Genomic DNA, 18,148 nt, shown 5'->3' on the forward strand with positions numbered 1-18,148 from the left:
TGAATCAAGGTTGGAAAGGCAAGCTGTTTAATATCAAGGACTGCGTGCAGGAGAGGGCAAAAGTGCGTCTGTAGTCGGGCAGAGCCAGTATTGTAGTAAATGGCAGCCGTGGGAGTCGCGGATTTCCGGCCCACGCTCATTCCAACAAACGGACAGGCACAATCCACTACCAGTTAGTTAGTCCCCGATTCAACGCCTTGAGGGGAGCGTCGTCGTCGTCAGTCAGTGTTCAGTACCTGGGAGTCATCCCGTGGCAACCGAGAAAAGAGTAAAGGTGGCAAGCGAAAAATAAGGCATTGGCAGACTGGACCAGAATGATGGACGGATACCCCGACGAATGAGATGGCGAGGCCCATCAGTGATGGAGGATGCCAACTCCACCAGGTCCCCCAAAGTATCGATTTGTCTAATCATACAATTTGCTTGTGCTTGCGTTCCCTTGGTTCAACCCAACTGCCTCCCGTAATTAATCAATCCCGTAACCGAGGGTCTCCCTTCCCGCGCCGTGATTCAAAACAGATTTCAGGTTGATTTCAGCCTGTTGTGTTCCATCCGTGATTGGCCAGTCACAGCATTGCAATACCGGTTTTGCCGTTTGACGCTAGACTCAATCCAGCTGGTCAAGGGGTCTGCTGTGGATCCTCATTGGCTCTAAATCCCCCGTTTCCGGGCTGCGAAGCCACCAGTCAGGGGCCATTCTGGCCGCGTCCGTTCCATTCCTCAGGTGTCGAGGTACGTACTTAATTGACTGGTAGTATCCGGTGCGGATTTGCTCAGCCGCTGCAGCATGTCTAGTACACACACTAATGAGATGGCAAATTGAATAAGGCAGTTACTAGTTATGCCCCCATCTGCTCTCTGACGTCGTGGGGCGCATCATGATCGACGTGGGCTGCAGCTGGTGCCCGTTCAGCCGCCAGTCAACTGGCGGGACAGGCAATGGCGGTGACTAAGCGGTCTAGAATCCGGATTGGGCGGGGAGATTTGTGGCTTGCCTAACTGGGTCTGTTGTGGATGAAATACTTTGAGAATCCTTACTTTTGGATGGGGACGGGACATGAATTGAAATTAAATTTGGTGACTGCGAGATGTGTAAGGGTGGCGGTGTCGGTGGCCCGGCACACATACACACAAGGGTTCATCTTATTCATGGAAAGTACTAAGATGACTTGCAGGGATCAATTACTCATTGTGGATGCTGTATGACATTCCGCCCTCTCCGGGCTCACTTGACATCCAAACCGGTCTGGGCTAGATGACCCCAGCACCCCCGCAGGGCTTGCTCACAGTAGTCAAATGGGGCTCGATGGCGGCATGACAGCTCCAATCGTCAGCAAATAGTCAACTATATGTACGATCTAATATAGATAGGTATCATGATACAACCCAGATCTACAACCCAAAATCAAGAATCATCCGATCCGCTCCCTCCAATAGGGTCCCGGTCCGTCCACCCGGCCCTCTAGAATCGTTCCATCAGGCGCATCCGAACCGTCCACATCCGGGCCCGTTTGCCATAAATGTACATGGGAATCGAAAACAATAGACAGCCCAGCTGGATCACTCCCAGCGCGATAAACACCAACCGGGAGCCATCCGCGTCCAGCCAGTCAACAATGAACAGCGAAAAGATCAGCCCATGAAAGACATCTGCGTCAATCGTTAGTTTGCGGATCCACGTTCACTCGGGAATGCTGTGGTTTTGGTGCAACTTACTTTTACTCCAGTTCAATGTCACCAGTGCCTCCCCAGCATACTGGCGGTAGCTGTCGACGCAAAAGGTGATGGATGTCGTACTACCCAGGCAGCATCCAAATGAGATGATACCGAAGAAGATCGTGGGCACAATCCAAGCATCCTTCTCCTGTGCACTCCAACCGAATCCCATCAGTCCGATGGTGGTCGAGATAGCAATGGGAATCGCCATCACCAGCCGGAACTCCGGCTCGTAGACGCCCCCGTTGCGTCGTGTCATATATTGTACAATAATGTCAGACACCTTACCGGCCACAGCGGTCCCCAGCAGGCCCCCCACAAAGGGCGAGATGTAGATGAGACCGGTCTGCAGCGCGGTGAAGTTGTAAGTGTCTCGCTGCTCATAGATGGTAGCAACCGACTCGGACAGCACAATGAGCCAGCCGACGGACAGGGCATACACCACCGTCGACCACAGCACAGAGGGGTATGCGAAGAGAATGAATGGCCGCACCGCGACACGTAGCCAGTTGTCATGAGCAATCCGGCCATTCCATGGACGGAGATAGTAACTGAACGGGATAGGCGGCTGATCCCGAAGTCGGTTGGTGTACCGAGCCGCCGACGTGATCGGCGGACCCGGGTCCAGCGACTCGCTGCGTGATGGAGAGATCGCCGCTTCCCGAGCAGCTTCAATGTCATGGGGGTGAATGTGTGCCAACGGCGGAGGATGAAGGAGCCCATCAGCCTTCTCAGGATCTTCGCTTGGCGTCGACCCAGTGGCAGGACGCTCTGGTGTTAACGATATAGGATCTTGGCCAGCCGGCTCCTCTATCTTCTCAGAAATGGTCTCTGGTTCCTCATCATGGTCATCCACAAACCCAACATGACCCTTCTTGGACTTCTTCGGCTCTTGGGAGTTGAGGTCATCATCCGGAGGATTCTCCTCCAGGCGATGAGCGTGAGGCGGTCGACCGCGTAGTCCATGGGACATGATGTTCGACACACTGCGGTAAAAGCTGGGGCGCTTGTGAGCCTTTCGTGGCCGAGGTGTGCGGTCCCAGAACGTCTCGGGGACAAAGAAGAAAAGAAGGGCGAGGCAAGCGCCAACAACGATAGCAACAATCCAGAAAACCCAGCGCCACCCCAGACTCCCGATGATAGCTGCACTCACTAGGGGAATCAGGTTCTTGCCTCCTAGAAGCAGGAGGGTATAGATGCCGACCCGGTACGCCCGTTCGTGCAGGAAGTAGATCTCGGCAATAGTTGCAGAGGGAAGGCACTCGACCGGGCTTACTGCAATGCCCTGGAAAATACGAGCAATGACCAAGCTCGGGTAGTTGGGCGACAGCGCACACCAGACCGCCGAAAGAATGAAAAGGGTCGCTCCAAGGAGGTATACCGGCCGCTTTCCATACAGAATAGCTGTAGGAGACATGATCACCGACCCAATCCCGAGACCCAACATGTACAACCCTGTCGTATATGCGACTTTCTGGGTGGTCACATCATACGCAGCAGCTACTTGGCTGAAACCGGCAGCAAGAATTGGGGTCATACCGCCCCCCATCAGGCAATAGAACCCCAACGACACCAGAGCTGCATCTCGTCGCCATACAGGCCAATTGAGAGGATCATTCATGGAGTCATCGGGTTGAGGATCCAACACTATGTTGCCATCCGGCGTTTTCTTTTTCTGCTGGCGCGCACGAGAGGCACGAGAAGCACGAGAAGAGGAACGGGACAGTGGATAAGGCGATGGCAGCGACGAATGGGATTCGCGGTGCGGTTGATGTTCCAAACCGAGAGGCTCATTACGGTTTGACGAGAGCAGAAGAACAGTCCCTAAATTCCCATGTCAATGTTAGCAAGATCATACTCCACAAGCAAAGCGAATGATCGCTCCCACAGCTGCAACGTACCAGGCACTTCATCTGTTTCCTTGTCACTCAGAATACCCAGCGTCCTTCTGGGGCGATAAGGGCTTTGACTCGTTGTAATGGCGGGCGTCTCAGGGGCATTAGACCCCCGCAGCCGTTTCCACCAGCCTCTAGCAGGGTTCGACTGCTGCGCGGGGGACGCCGTGGGAGGCTCTTCTCCAGTCGCCATTGCAGTGGGATCAGAGCAACGGCTCGGGGAAGGGGTCCCGCAATTGTCGAATCGAAGCTAGTATCTGCAAGATTAGCGTCTAGTTAGCTAGGACCCTGGCGATAGCTTGGGAGGGTGGAGGAAGAGGAGAATTTCAGGGCAGCACAAACATTCGGTATGGGGTTTCTAACCACACAGATGAAATATAATACACAAAGAGACCAGAAAGACTGAACAGGCCACTTGTTGATCGAACGATGGTCAAGCAAGCCGAGGATGATATAGTATCTCCACACCTCGAAGCGACTAAGCTCAATCACGGCCTGCGACGAAAAAGCAGAACCGGCAACTGCGCAGGCTCAGCAGGCAACATGGTGGGGGAGGAAGGAAGCCATATATATCCTCAGGATGCACGAAGGACTAGAGGGAAAAAAGAAAAGGAATAAAAAAAAATAAGGAGAAAGCCAAACAAACGATGATAATGAATGATAAAAAGAAACACAGCGTCGAATCAGTCGGTGAGGATGGTGGGCGGGGGATCACGCGGCTGAGTGGACGATGGCGTTTTGAGAATTTTTAGGATTTTTGGGGGGGAAAGAATCGAAGGCGATTCCCGATAAGAGCCACCCTCCAGCTTAGTTTTTAGGTTAGTTCAGGTGAGTGTGGTGCTACTGCTAAGCTGAGAACGGGGTGTCAATTCAATGTCATTCTTTGATTGCACCGCAGTGGTACCGGATGGGTACCTCACTGCTCCACCCCACACCCGCGACTGGCCGAGTACCTCTGGCGTCTCCAATGGCATTCTCGCTACGCTTGAGATTGACCAGATTTAAACTCCCCGATCGACAAGCCGGACATGCATGAGCTCACATGGGAGGTCTGGAAAACACCAGCGCATAGCTGTTTGACTCAGGCCGGTTCAACTAAGGTAGATAGCTAACTCTTAATTGTCGTAAATGGTGACGAAATAAGCTACTTGGGGAGTGGTTGGACTAGGAAATTTTCAACCCCTCCGGAACCGTGAAAACGGGCAATGGCTGAGCATTCCCAGCTTCCCATCTTTGGGGGGAGGCGAAACACATGCGGTCGGGGATGCACGTGGCCTGCCTACCTGCCAAGCACGAGACGGTCCGTCTGTATGTCGACAACATGCAAGAAGCACGCACGCACGACGTGGTAAGTCAAATACCCAAACTCGAATTCTCCGTTAGAGAAGAATACTCTTGCTGCTTCTTCATCCATTCCGTCCCCTTTTTTGGCTGCATTTTGTGGCTTTCTTTGGTCGGCTTCTTGCCGTGTTTCACCCATTGCTTGACCGTTTGTTGCTTTGTTATTTTGGTGGGGTCAATTTCACGAGGCGATCCTCGAAGGGATCATCGGGCGCGCCAGTCGGTCATCATCTGATATATCATCCTGAATTAACGACAACTGGCTTGCAAGCCGCCAGGTTAATGCTGCAGCGGACTTTGTGAGGTGGGGTAAGTCTAAGCTTGGTGTTGCAAACCAGACCGGGCAACCAGGATTGTAGAGACGATCAGGGGAGGTGAGGCCCAAAAGGCGATACGAAGATTGGCTTCAGAAAGCGCTCCGAGCGCACAGGATGACCAAAATGTCGTCATCGCATGCACTCTGTCTTTCTTTTTAACGTCCAGCGCAAGACATCCAGGTGGATCTCGGTCGCTGTTCAGCTGAGCAATCGCCCGCATGGCGGTCCAATCATTCAGATGCCCGGACTTACTTCCGGACTGGGGTCCAACTATAAGTCAAGTCTAATAAGCTGTGCAGCCTGGTGGGTAGTAGCCGGATAGATAATGGACTATGTATCTGTCTTTGCGGTACATCAGTCAGGTATTACGACAGGAGTTGTCCTGCCACAGCAGAGAGCCGTCGATATGACAGATCCTCAGGCCCTGATAGACGTATGCCATGTGCATGCATGTGCTGGCCCAGCTGCCTCAGGCTAACTACTACTAGAATGCCTCTCTATGGCCTCTTCCTCTGCCAGCTTCAACTTCTATTCACTTGTCATGGTACCTTCACCTATCTACTTTCATTTCAAATCTGACCTTAGATTCACTTCACTCCAACTGTACCGCCCACGGTGTAGTGTACTTAGTCCCTGCGTAGGAATTCCAACTGAACTTCATCAGCATGGCACGCCAGACTATCTCGACTTGTTATTCTCTGACCGTGCAAATTCATGTAAATATCGCAGTTCTCTTCACAAGATATCCTGTCTGGCTGCAGAACTCGTCGTGACTGTACATCCTTTGAATCCTGTTTCTTTTACAGATTTGCAAGAGCAGATAATCCCACGCAATGGGGTTGTTCAAAAGCGTTCGCAATGGTTGGAATGACTTCACGCCCAAAGAACGGCGTGAAGCTGCGTGCTACATTCTAGGCATTATACTCTACAAGTTTGGCCTTGAGGCGTTCAATGGATCAATTATCACACTCGCCACCAACCGCTACGACTATGATGCTCTTCGCACCAACACGCGCCCCAAGACCTTCCAACGCGTCGGACTGATGGTCGGCCTCAACCAAGCCTGTCAGTGTGTCGGATCAATCCTGATGGCCCCCCTGATCCGTCGCTACCCAGCTCGGTTGATCTTAATGGCAGCCATGCTTGCCTTTGGCATCTTCAGCGCCATCCTCCTGATCATGGATGCTTGTACCGGTGGCACCTTTGTCCCGGCCGTCTTCCGTCCTCACCACCCACAGGACGACTTCCATTACTACGGTCGTTACAATACGGACAGCATCATCCCTATTTACTGCATGAGTGGCTTTAGTTATGGAATGGTCGAGCTCATCCGCCGCATCATTCCTAGGGACATTGTTGGCGGAAACCTAAAGAGACTGCGTCGTCTGGACGCCCTGGTTCACATTTTCTACGAGGTAGCAGGTACTGCTGGCGCATTCTGCACTGCACTGGCTCTGATTCCTCATCTGGGGAACAATTATTCCTTCCTCGTGACACCCATTTGTTTTACCTTTGCAGCTCTTGCTTGGTCCTTCCTTGGAGATGATGTGTTTAAAGCTCACAAAGCGGCGGAAACACCCGATCAGACTTCCTATATTCGAGCAGCGATGACAGGAATCAAGCTTTTTCTAGAGTCCATTTGGGTGGGCGCGCGGATCATCTTCACTACACGCAAATTTATCTGGTTGCTTCCCGGATATTCGATTGCTTTGTATGCTCATCGCTATCTTGAGAGCGCGGTCATGCCAGCACTTGCGCGTCGCTATCTAGGTAACGCTGCATGGTCGCAGATTATGGTGGGAGGGTCCAACCTCGGAGAGCTGTTCGGCGCATTGTTTGTTATCTTTCTCAATAACCGCGTTCGCACCCCCATGCCTTGGCTGCGAGTCGATGGGCTCATGCTTCTCATCACATGGTATCTGCCATTCTGGAAGCCCCATGTGCATCGGGTTAAAGATGCTTTGTTCGCAGCCATCAGCTTCGTTCCTGTTTCTTTCGGCTGGGCGGCTGGTGATGTTTCCCTGGCGGCGTATATCCAGGCGACGCTAACACGAATGGAGTCAACGTCGAACAATGTTTCCGCACTCGGGGCGGTCATGGCTTTCTTGTACTCGACCTATATCGTCCTGTATGCCATCATCTCGCCACTGCTGGGAAGTTACATTGACCGGGTGTATGTGGAGACCGGAGGTCCAGTTGGAGGGGGTGACATCCATTTGGCTATTCGGAATGTGGCCAGTGTACAGTTCAGTGTGATTTCCTTGCTGGTCCTTACTTCCTCGTTTGTGCCTCGGGGATCGCTGGCGGTGAATCCGGTGGCTCTAGATGACGAAGATCTAGAGGAGGAGGACTGGGGAAATGATGTTTTGTCCTCGAAAGCGAGTGTCGTGACCTTACCGCTATGAGTGTGTTTTCTAGACCAGGTCTGCAGTGCCAGTCGGTCGTCAACATTAGTACAAGAACCTATAGGTAGTAGTAATGCAAAAGTTTCGGTAGCTCTAATGCGAAATCACCCAAAGCACAGATTTACCAGAGTTACCAAAAATGACAAGTTGGTGCAGTGTAGCAAACTGTAGGTCATTACCAGTGCACACTGTGTGCTCGACAATACAGTCAAAGTGGTGTAACTAGCAAACAAATAAAAACTGTAGAGCGAAGCACACGGGTCTACCACAAAGCAACCCGCAATCTGAGCGCAACTCGCTGATGAGTCTTTCCTCTCAGACAATATTCCCGGAAACAACGGAAACAGTGAACGCAGTCCAGGTGATAAGTTGACGACAGCCCCTCACGCTCCCCACCATCTCACACTTGAAATCACAATGATCGTGCGATACTTGACGCGTGAAATTCACCCAAATCGGCTATTCAGGATAAATTTGCGGAGCGCCTCACATATTCCCGATCGGGAAGTTCGAGCCACGAGTAACTGAAAGCGGAGTGCGTAGCCACGCCGAATCGGGAGGTGGAGTGGATATTCTTCAGCCATTGTCTCGTCCAGCATCACCTTTTGTGATTCTGGGGAGGGTTCATCTGCGATTATTACCCCACAATGCAAGCATCCGCATCCCCGCATGCCGATCAGCAATCAGTATGGCTCTTGTCGGGTGTCATCGCGGCATTGCATCATCTCTTTCATCCGAATTTCCACCGGGAACAAACAAGTCGTCTGCGTGCAGAAAAGGGTATAAATATGTCTGTTGTTCCAGCTGTGGTGGTTAGAATGGGACAAGTCTCTCTTCAGTCGCAGTTATCTTCAAGATGAGGTTCCTTGGGTGTCTGCCTTTCCTCAGCGCAGGGCTGACTCTGGCTCTTCCTCATGGCCAAGCCAGCTCGAATAAATCCATTCTTTCCTACCCTACCAAGCCGCGCATCTTCATTCTGTCGGATATTGCCAATGAGCCAGATGACTCTGAATCTCTTGTTCGCTATCTCGTCTACAGTAATCAGTTCCAGAATGAAGGCATTGTGGCTGTCACTTCCACATGGCTGAGAGACCAAGTCCGCCCGGACTTAATGCTGGACACCATCGATGCCTACGCCAAGGTCGTGGATAACCTGAACAAAAATGCTCCTGAAGATTCGCCGTACCCTTCGGCAGAATACATGAGAGGGATTGTGTCTCATGGTCTTCCGGTATGTCCCTACCGGCACTACAGACATTGACCGTAACTGACCAGATGAAGGTATATGGCATGGAGGCTCTCAAGAACAACAACACTTATAGTCCTGGTGCTGAACTTCTCGTCAAAAGCCTCACTAACACAACTTCTGGCCAGCCCCTCTGGGTCTTGTCCTGGGGTGGTGACAACGTCCTCGCACAGGCTCTACTGAACATCTCCCTCACATACTCTCCCTCCGAGGCCGCATCCTTCCGCTCGAACCTGCGCGTCTACACCATCTCCGACCAGGATGACACTGGGGCTTGGATCCGCCAGAACTGGCCCGAAATCCACTTTATCAATTCCATGCACGGCTTCAATCAGTATGGAGTGGCGGCCTGGTCGGGAATCTCCGGCGAGATTAACTATGGTTTCGATAAAGGCGGCCCGGATTCCTCGTATGTGACGCACGAATGGTTGAAGAAGAACATTCGGATCGGACCATTAGGGGCCAAATATCCCGACTTCGAATTTATCATGGAAGGAGATAGCCCTACGCTGCTGTATATGATCCAGAACGGACTGGGTGATCCCGAACACCCGAGCTATGGCAGTTGGGGCGGACGGTACACGCCGGTTTGTGAAACATGTGACTGGGACAACCACTACAGCGACACGGAGGACCAGGTCATCGGCATGAACAATCAAACGTTTAAGTCTAACAAAGCGACCATTTGGCGTTGGAGAGAGGCATATCAGAATGATTTCGCGGCGCGCATGCAGTGGACGTTGTCCGCTTCGGAGACCAACAAGACCTGGAACCACCACCCGGTGGTGGTTGTGAACGGGGCGGGCGGGTTGAATCCTGTCACTGTCAATGCGTCTGTGGGGGCGAAGATCACCTTGGATGCGGGAGAGACGTATGACCCCGACGGAGATGGTCTGTCTTTCGAATGGTTCCAGTACCTGGAGCCGTCCACTGATAATGCGAGTACGGAAGGGAACGTAGCCGATTTGAACATAACCACCAGTGCTGGTGGAAGAGTCGCAACGGTTAAGGTTCCGACAGCGGAGGACAGCTGCGACGAGGATGGCTGCCAATTGTTGCATTTGATTCTACGTGTGAAAGACACTGGAAACCCGCCGTTGACCACATACCGGCGGACACTGATCCAAGTGTCGAACAGCACCTCAGTCTAGATACAGATACAGAGAGTCACTGTCCCCCCATTCCGAGACCTGTCAAATGAATGTAAAACATATTGAAGCTACACACAAATGAGTCCCGCCTGGTGACAGGACAGGCCGCTGCTGCCAAGATCATCGTGTCCAGCCCTAACCAGTCAGCGCCACGGGCTGATCGATGCGGGAACACGAGGTGTGAGGTGGGAAGAGGCTGTCCATCCATGATCCATGCGTCGTAGGAGGAAAAATAATACTCAGCCCCTCTTCTGTGTATTCGGGCACCTGCCTATGCAGCGTCCTTTTCCGGTCATCTTCATCGTAGTTTCTTTGTTATCTCATCCAGGGGCAATCCATCTTTTTTTTTCTTTGTGGCCGCCCATCCATCCGTCGACCTTTTCGCCTGTCCTTCGGAACAACTTCCCCGTCGTAAATCTTAAGTATATCGCGCACATACCTGATGAAATGCTGTTCATCTTGATGGCAGCCCATCTGCTCGTTCTTGTGGCGATGCTGCTCGCTACCACTGCATCAGCCCAATCTCACAGCAGCACGACTGGCATCTCGACCACTTCCACCACCAGAGCCATCACCACCTCCACCGCGATAGCAACCCATACTGTTCAGGTCGGCTCAAAGGCAGATCCTCATCAATACTCGCCTCATAATGTCTCCGCTGCGGTCGGCGATATTATCGTCTTCGAGTTCTATCCGAGAAATCACTCCGTCGTGAAAGCAGATTACCTTGCGCCGTGTGTGCCTGCCAGCGGAGAGATCTTTTACTCGGGGATTTTCAATAGTTTCAATGAGGAGGATGGACAGTTGGTTGGACCGGTAGCCTTCCCATCAATCATGCCTTCAGCATCATCCTCATATTAATGCCATAACATAGCCCCCAACCTGGTCCCTAGTCGTCAACGACACAGAAGTACCTCCCTCCACCCCATCCTACCCTACCCCATTCTCACTACAAACATCACTAACACCCAAAAGCCCACATTCTTCTACTGTACAGCCATAGACTCCTGCATCGGCAACGGCATGGTCGGCGTCATAAACCCGGTACATCCCCCTCCCCCACCCCCAACCATCCCAACTAACCCATTTCCGAAACATAGAACTCGACCATGACCTTCGAAACCCAATACAACCGCGCAAAAACCTACCCCTACATGCTCGTCCCAGGCCAATCCATTCCCGCCGAAGGCACCATCTCCTCGACCTCGACCTCCACCTCAACCTCATCCCCCTCCAACTCCCCCTCCTCAAGTTCACCCACCCTCAGCACCGGCGCCATCGTCGGTATCGTCATCGGCTGCGTAGCCTTCATCGCCATTCTCGGCGCGTTATTCTTCCTCCTGGGAAGAAATAGAGTTTACCGGCAGTGGATGTCGAGTCAAGATGGAAGGCATGAGCGTACGGCCAGGTGGGCGGCGCTGTTGAGCCCGGGGCAGAGTACTGGAAAAGGAGGAAGTGGTAGTAATGCTGCTGGGCAGAGGAAGAGTGAGATGGATGGAGGCAGTGCGTTGGTGCCGCAAAGTGAGTTTAGCGGTGCGACTGTTGGTGGGTTGTCGCCGCCGTTGGGGCAGGGGTTATGGGGGTGGGATGGGGTGCAGTCGCCACAGCAGTCGATGCAGATGCAGCATCAGGCTGGGGGAATGGGAGGAGGAGGGGTGTATCAGGGGCCGCATGGGCAGGGACAGGGACAGGGACAGGGACAGGGACCGGGACAGGTGATGTATGAGGCTATGGTTAGGGGACCGTCGGAGTTGGATGGGACGGGGAGGACGTGATAGTAACTTGGAAGTGCTTGGTTGGAGTATGATGGGTGTTTTTGGTATGCTTATATTTTCGTTGTGGATATGGATATTATGATCATGTACTGTACCTGTTATGCTGTTATGTTGGTTGGCCATTTACCTATTACTTCCGGGATATAGTATTCTATAATGCAATGATTTAGAACCCGCAAATCAATACACATACTACTACCCAGAAGTAGTAACCCACTACTCAACCCTCAATGAGAAAGTTGTAGTCAAGTTAAGAGCAATCCGTTCCCCCATAAACAAAAGTTCCGTCGGAGTTCTCGCATCCACAAGTTCCATCATCAGGGCTGCGAATACATCCAGTTCCAGAGCCAGAGGACTCGCCGTTGTCGCTGCGAACAATCATTTAGCATTCTTTTCTACTACCTACAAGATACCCCAGAATTTGGGGAAAAGCGGGGGAGAAAACGTACTTCCAGAAGAAAGTCCAGCAGTCATCATCCGAATCGGTCATCTCGCTGTCCGTCGGCGCGGTGCAAGTGTACGCCTTGCAGGTGCCGTAGGGAGCGCCGTAGGAGGAGTCGTACTGGTGGTCGGTGACGAAGACGGCGAAGGTTTGGGTTTCTACATCGCATACATCAGTATATTTTTTTTTCTTCTTTTGTGCGGATTGTCTCTGGGGGAAAGGGAATGTACCGGAAGTACGGGTGTTGTGGGAGCACTCAGCTGCCTGGATAGCGGTGGAGGTTTTGGCGGCTATATGGTTATCAGTTTTATTAGTATTGTTACTTTTATTTCTGTAGTAAATAATATTGGATGAGGATAGGAATACACACCAGAGCAGTTGTAAGTACCAGGACACTTGCCCTTGGTGTTGGAAGTGGCCGGGTCAACGGTAGCAGCAGCCAGAGCGGCGCTGAGGAGGATGGTGAGGAGGGACTTGGTCTGCATGATTGCCGTGGATACTAAAGTTCGTTTGTTCGTTTGGTTGAGAGATAAAAGTGCAGCATTGAGGGTGTCAGGAATGTCCCTTATATAGCCTCACCATCATTCAACCTATATCAACAGCATTATACGTAAATCACTTCATCTCAAACAGGGGGTGGAGCCCATCTCCCGGTCTAGAAGTGTTCTGGTGTTTCGTCACGGTGCTAATACTTAAGCTTGTTTGAGGTGGGATCCACACACACTGCGGGTGGCAGATTAAGGGATGAGTTGCCGCGGTGGGTTTACCGTAGGATTCACACGATCGGTGAGGATCGGTGTCAGATATCTAGATTCTTAGTATTGTGTATGCTTAATATGAGGATGTGGGTATGGATGTTGGTTGATGGTTGCCTGGAGATCGGGCTTATCTGATGTGGATGTGGTGGATGCCGAGTCAGGCCATACTTGATAAATTGGATGCTGGAGTCTAGGTTGGGAGTACGTACTCCCACTTGTAACTGCTACGGTGGATACTGTCTACTGCGGGATTGATGGGCGAGAAACTCCGTTTTTCGGTTTGTTCTAGATCGACTTCTATCTGTCTCGTCTTTCATTTCCGGCCATTAGTCAAGTCATTCGTAAATCCACCGATTTTCTCCAGGTCATAATTTCATAATAGATATTCGCCGGCAACACCTCCATCTTGCTCATAAACCATCTCTCTACCGCGTTGAAGTCGTAGATCATAACCAAATCCCCCGCCTGATCAGCCATCATGCTTCGACATGCGACTGCACCTCCAGAGGCACACAGTCTGGCCCTAGCTTCGTCACCAAAACTTCTGCTCTTTCTGGCGTCCAATCTCCTATGCCAGCCCCTAAATCAGCCAAGGGAATAACCATGTCAAGGTCCAGCACTGATGGGTCCAAGTCCGCATTGGACGAGACAATGGCCCGGATGAGTTGGTGGGCAGACGTCCGACCTGCTATGCCGCAGGCTGGCCTGTTGCACACCGGAATGGCGACTTCGAAGACTTGAGCTTCCGCCGCACCGCCAAGCGTGGCATTCATGTCAGGGAACTTCCACCGACTATGAACAAGCTGTCCCAATCGCATGATCAGCCGGCGTCGGGGTCCATCCTCCAGTCCGGATTTGCTGGTTCGGGTAAACATAATGGGCTGATGCACGAATTTTCGGGCGCGGGTCGGCTCAGAGCAAATTGCACAGGCAAATTTGGCGATCTGAGGAAGGCATTGCTCGTTGTACTTTATGATGTCTTTGCATTTCACTGCCTTGTCGGCTTTGTTTTTGCACGAGTTTGGAAAAAAGTCCTGGCGCCAATCTGATGTGAGCACGATGCAGCTGAGATGGACGGGTCGATCTTTCTGAGCACGTGGACTTCCCACGAATATGGTGATGGCGATTGGGTAGAGCTTCTCTCGTTCTGGCTCAACGATTTGGAAGGACAGGGAGCTTGGGGAGCTGGCTCCACTGACGATATCGTAGTCCTCCATGCTGTCTGTAGAGTCGTCACTGAAGTGGCTGTGCTCCACAAGGCTGGAAGGATCGCTTTCGAGATGGCCGGGATTATCGCTAATACTCAGCAACTGCGTGGCCGGAGCTTTCTCAGTTTCATTCTGATAGATCTCAGACCAGGCGGAGGCGGAGGCGAAGCCAAAGCCACTGCTGGCGCTCAGCCGCGCTGGAGGAGTGTCGGATTGGGAAGCAAGGGTGCTGCCGGGACTGGAGGCAAGGGACCCGATTGGGCTGGCGAGCGTGTTGTTGATTGTTGTTGAGTCCGACATCTTCAAAGCCGATAGCCAGAAGAGTCAACAAAGCTGAGACTGACGTCATAAACAGTGACAGAGACGTGCCATGATGAGAATTTGGTTTACGATGAGTTTGTAGTGAGAGAAGGCTGATAACACTGAATGCATTGCTAGTGAATGGCTCATAGGTGTTGCACAGCAGCGATAAGAACATCTGCCATGATTCACATTCGGTAGGATAATAAGATTAAGATCCTCATTTCAACTAGTGAGCACTTGATTGCACTAGAAGCTGAGTACGTAGGCCCCAGGCCAAATGTTTGGTGGGTGATACTAATAGATGTGCAGCGCCCGGAGAGATGTAGATGGGGAGGCAGCCAGGCACGACTATCAAAGAGGGGGGATATTAATAGTTAGTTAAGTACGGAGTACTAGTTACTAGTTAGTCGGCCCGCCCAGTCATCTAAATTCAACCGAGCCCGATTGGGTTTTGAGGGGTCAGCATTCAGCTGAGAGACTACAGTGCAAGCATGCTCAGCTAGACCCCAGAAATGACCCCAAATTGCACATAATGTACAGCCGAAACAATATTTCCCCGGAAACTCACTCTTTGCATCGATTGCAGCCAGTTGCAAGCCGGACGATGGCTGGCCAAGCAGTTAAGGGATTTAAACGGGGAAAAGAGCCAGACCACCGCAAGCGGGCACCACGTGATGTGGAGGCGGCGTTGCCCCTTTGCGGCCGGAAAAGAAACCTCCCAGATTCCTGCTTCCTGCCACCCTCGACAACCGCTTATCGGCTTCGCTCCTTTCCCTTCTTGCATGTATTCTACTTGTTTCGCTTCATATGACCAGTCCATCCCGTTGACTCCGCGCTTCGTGCCTTGTCTCGCCATTGCTCCCGATCGCGTGTCTTGAGTCCGCTCGGATCGCTGTCGTGGCTTGATTTACACCGATCGACGTACCTGGAACCAAACTTTCACGTCAATCCTTCGTTTACGGTCTTTTCTTATCGGTTCATGTGGACTACTGCTTGTATCACTTACACGACGTCTTCCTCTTTTTGCAATTGATTCAACTGTGACGACCACAGATTTACAACATGAAGATTCATTCTTCGTCGCTTCTCCTCTTCCTCCTTCCTGCGCTTCCGGTCGCGCTCACGGATCCAAGCTCGGCCGACAACGGTGCAAAGGACTCTCTTCTCGCAGAGCGGGAAGCTTTGACTCCAAATGCCGTCGAAATAGATGCCGCTGCCGCACCCAAGCCCGCGAAAGGGACGCTGGACGCCCCGATCGACGGCAAGGATGGCCGGCCACATGCTGGTCCCTGGGTGGAAACAAGTGCAGAGCGGGATCGCAAGAAGACAGGCTCTACCACCTTGTCGGAGGAAAAGGCAAAAACCGACCCTAAAGCGGAACAATTGGGCCCTGATGGCAACCCAATCCCTTACTCCAACGACGGCGTGATGGATGATCCTCATCGGACGGGTCCCAAGGAGGGCACTCGGGGAACAGAGGGTGGAGTATCTGAGAAGTTGAGGGAGCCATACAACAATGAGAAGACTCCGGGAAGTCCAAAGGAGGCACCTCCATTGCCGCACAGCGAGCAGCAAAAGCTGCCAGTGGCGGGTCAGGATGCCGATGTCAAGGACACCAAGGGATCGAACACCGACTCAACCTTGGGCAAATTGGAGGTAATTGAGACCTACTATCATGAGACTTGATGACGCTTGCTGATGGTTTTTAAGAAACCCGCAAATTTGCCTGAAAAGCCACACGACATCCCACCTCCCAAGTCCCCGGCCACGGTCAAAGATAGCCCTCTCGGTCTCGACAAGCATGGCTCCTCGGCGGGCAACAAGCCTGGCGAACCGCTTGAGGAGGGAACTGCATTCCATTCGTTGTTGTTCTCCTTCACTATGATTATCGTATCAGAAATTGGTGACAAGACTTTCCTCGTTGCCGCGCTCATGGCCATGCGTCATCCGCGTCTGCTCGTCTTCTCCGCGGCTTTCAGCGCCCTCATCTTCATGACAGTTCTCTCGGCTGTCCTAGGACACGCAGTACCTACTCTGATCCCCAAGTCCCTGACGAAATTGTTGGCTGCCGTTCTGTTCTTCGTGTTCGGTCTGAAGATGCTCAAGGAAGGTCGCGAGATGTCGCCCGATGAGGGTGTTGGAGAGGAGATGAAGGAGGTCGAAATGGAACTGGAAGAAAAGGAGCAAGAGCAGCTGCGTCTGAACCGTCGCCGTTCTTCTGTGACTCCCCACTCGTTGGAGGCTGGCCGCGTCGGTCGTCGCAAGTCTCGCTCCTCTGGTAACCGTCTTCCCTCACCACCCGAAAGTGTCTCATCATCGTCTTCTCGTGCTTCCTCTCCCTCTGGTAACCGCTGGAATGATGTTCTTGTCGGAATGAACAATCTTTTCTCGCTTCTCCTCAGTCCCGCCTGGGTTCAAACTTTCGTTATGACCTTCCTGGGTGAATGGGGTGACCGCAGTCAGATCGCAACTATTGCTATGGCTGCCGGTCAAGATTACTGGTGGGTGACCATCGGTGCTATCTCGGGACACGGACTTTGCACTGCGGCCGCCGTTATTGGCGGCAGTGCTATTGCTGGCAAGGTCAGCATGCGCGTCGGTATGTATTCCTCCTTCCTAAGTTCACGGCTGTTGCTAACGTGTCACAGTAACGCTGGGCGGTGCCACCGCATTCTTGGTCTTTGGTGTCATCTATATGTTCGAAGCCATCTATTAGACCTTAATTTGCTCCCGCTCATGTCTCCCATGTCGGGTGGTTCTCTTCAGTATAGATTATGCGATATGGTGCTTGTAATATTCGCGCCTTAGCGATGTTTTGATAAAATTCTTGATGCAGTATAATTATATTTATTTTTTTTAAATGATCTGTATGCCGTAGTGTATCGATGGAACTAACCCAGTTTGGTACAAGATCTTGACTAGTCAACTTTATTATCATTACATCCCAGAGCTCGCACGGCCCGCATCTAAGACCATAGTACCTCGCCTCTGCAGTACAACATTCCATTCATTTTAGTCGGCACAATGTGTCTAGCTATTTCTAATAGTCACCTTGAGGCCAATGAGAATACCAACACTTTTTCTGGAACTGTCTCATCGCACACATCATTCATTGTATCAGGTGGTACTATCATATAAAACTTTTGTCGGTACGGGCCGCAGCCAGTGGCATCTACATGTGAAGTTGAACCGGTACTATCTCGAAATCTACACACAATACTCAGTACTAGTAGTTAGCACAAGATAACAGATCCTAAACAGTTCGAGCAGATCATCTGGGTAGATGACTACTACACAACTCATGTCATTTACACCAACTCATAGGTGTCTTGAGCGATAGTTTACTCAGTCCGCAGTCTGATATCAGGGCGTATCTTGAGATCAATAGTTACTAACCGGCGTAGAACCTCTGCAGAATGAACCTCAGCCATAACTTTTATGCAATTCCTTTTACAAGCTAAGCTTTGATGTAGTATATGCTTAATTCTCTCTTCCTAAACCCTAAGTAATAGAAAGAGGGCATACCAGATACATACATCTTATTCAGTAACATGCAGTGGAAACTGCTATTTACAAGTCCATGTCCTTTAA

General features: G+C 51.7%; 8 protein-coding genes across 8 annotated transcripts; 4 read left to right on the forward strand and 4 right to left on the reverse strand.

Moving 5' to 3' along the window:
* Nucleotides 1-1,681: 1,681 nt before the first annotated feature.
* Nucleotides 1,682-3,804, reverse strand: An02g13600 (uncharacterized protein; the record flags this gene model as incomplete). Its single annotated transcript, XM_059746758.1, has 3 exons — nt 1,682-2,351; nt 2,499-3,540; nt 3,618-3,804. The coding sequence occupies 3 exons, from the start codon at nt 3,802-3,804 to the stop codon at nt 1,682-1,684; spliced, it is 1,899 nt and encodes a 632-aa protein (XP_059600128.1).
* Nucleotides 3,805-5,133: 1,329 nt separating this feature from the next.
* Nucleotides 5,134-5,489, reverse strand: An02g13610 (hypothetical protein; the record flags this gene model as incomplete). Its single annotated transcript, XM_059746759.1, has 2 exons — nt 5,134-5,196; nt 5,301-5,489. 2 exons carry the CDS (start codon nt 5,487-5,489, stop codon nt 5,134-5,136), a joined length of 252 nt encoding a protein of 83 aa, XP_059600129.1.
* Nucleotides 5,490-6,102: 613 nt separating this feature from the next.
* An02g13620 (uncharacterized protein) lies at nt 6,103-7,674 on the forward strand (the record flags this gene model as incomplete). Its single annotated transcript, XM_001400456.1, has 1 exon — nt 6,103-7,674. The coding sequence occupies one exon, from the start codon at nt 6,103-6,105 to the stop codon at nt 7,672-7,674; it is 1,572 nt and encodes a 523-aa protein (XP_001400493.1).
* An 856-nt stretch (nt 7,675-8,530) lies between these two features.
* On the forward strand, nt 8,531-10,071 carry An02g13630 (uncharacterized protein; the record flags this gene model as incomplete). Its single annotated transcript, XM_001400457.1, has 2 exons — nt 8,531-8,905; nt 8,956-10,071. 2 exons carry the CDS (start codon nt 8,531-8,533, stop codon nt 10,069-10,071), a joined length of 1,491 nt encoding a protein of 496 aa, XP_001400494.1.
* Nucleotides 10,072-10,518: 447 nt separating this feature from the next.
* Nucleotides 10,519-11,846, forward strand: An02g13640 (uncharacterized protein; the record flags this gene model as incomplete). Its single annotated transcript, XM_059746760.1, has 3 exons — nt 10,519-10,807; nt 10,946-11,115; nt 11,172-11,846. 3 exons carry the CDS (start codon nt 10,519-10,521, stop codon nt 11,844-11,846), a joined length of 1,134 nt encoding a protein of 377 aa, XP_059600130.1.
* A 250-nt stretch (nt 11,847-12,096) lies between these two features.
* Nucleotides 12,097-12,773, reverse strand: An02g13650 (hypothetical protein; the record flags this gene model as incomplete). The annotated part of the gene is made up of 3 exons (XM_059746761.1): nt 12,097-12,214; nt 12,296-12,578; nt 12,659-12,773. 3 exons carry the CDS (start codon nt 12,771-12,773, stop codon nt 12,097-12,099), a joined length of 516 nt encoding a protein of 171 aa, XP_059600131.1.
* A 749-nt stretch (nt 12,774-13,522) lies between these two features.
* Nucleotides 13,523-14,554, reverse strand: An02g13660 (uncharacterized protein; the record flags this gene model as incomplete). The annotated part of the gene is made up of 1 exon (XM_059746762.1): nt 13,523-14,554. One exon carries the CDS (start codon nt 14,552-14,554, stop codon nt 13,523-13,525), a length of 1,032 nt encoding a protein of 343 aa, XP_059600132.1.
* Nucleotides 14,555-15,619: 1,065 nt separating this feature from the next.
* An02g13670 (uncharacterized protein) lies at nt 15,620-17,273 on the forward strand (the record flags this gene model as incomplete). Its single annotated transcript, XM_059746763.1, has 4 exons — nt 15,620-16,213; nt 16,268-16,791; nt 16,864-17,156; nt 17,206-17,273. The coding sequence occupies 4 exons, from the start codon at nt 15,620-15,622 to the stop codon at nt 17,271-17,273; spliced, it is 1,479 nt and encodes a 492-aa protein (XP_059600133.1).
* Nucleotides 17,274-18,148: the final 875 nt, after the last annotated feature.

Source organism: Aspergillus niger (genome assembly GCF_000002855.4).
Source record: "Aspergillus niger supercontig An02".
Lineage (NCBI taxonomy): Eukaryota > Fungi > Ascomycota > Eurotiomycetes > Eurotiales > Aspergillaceae > Aspergillus > Aspergillus niger.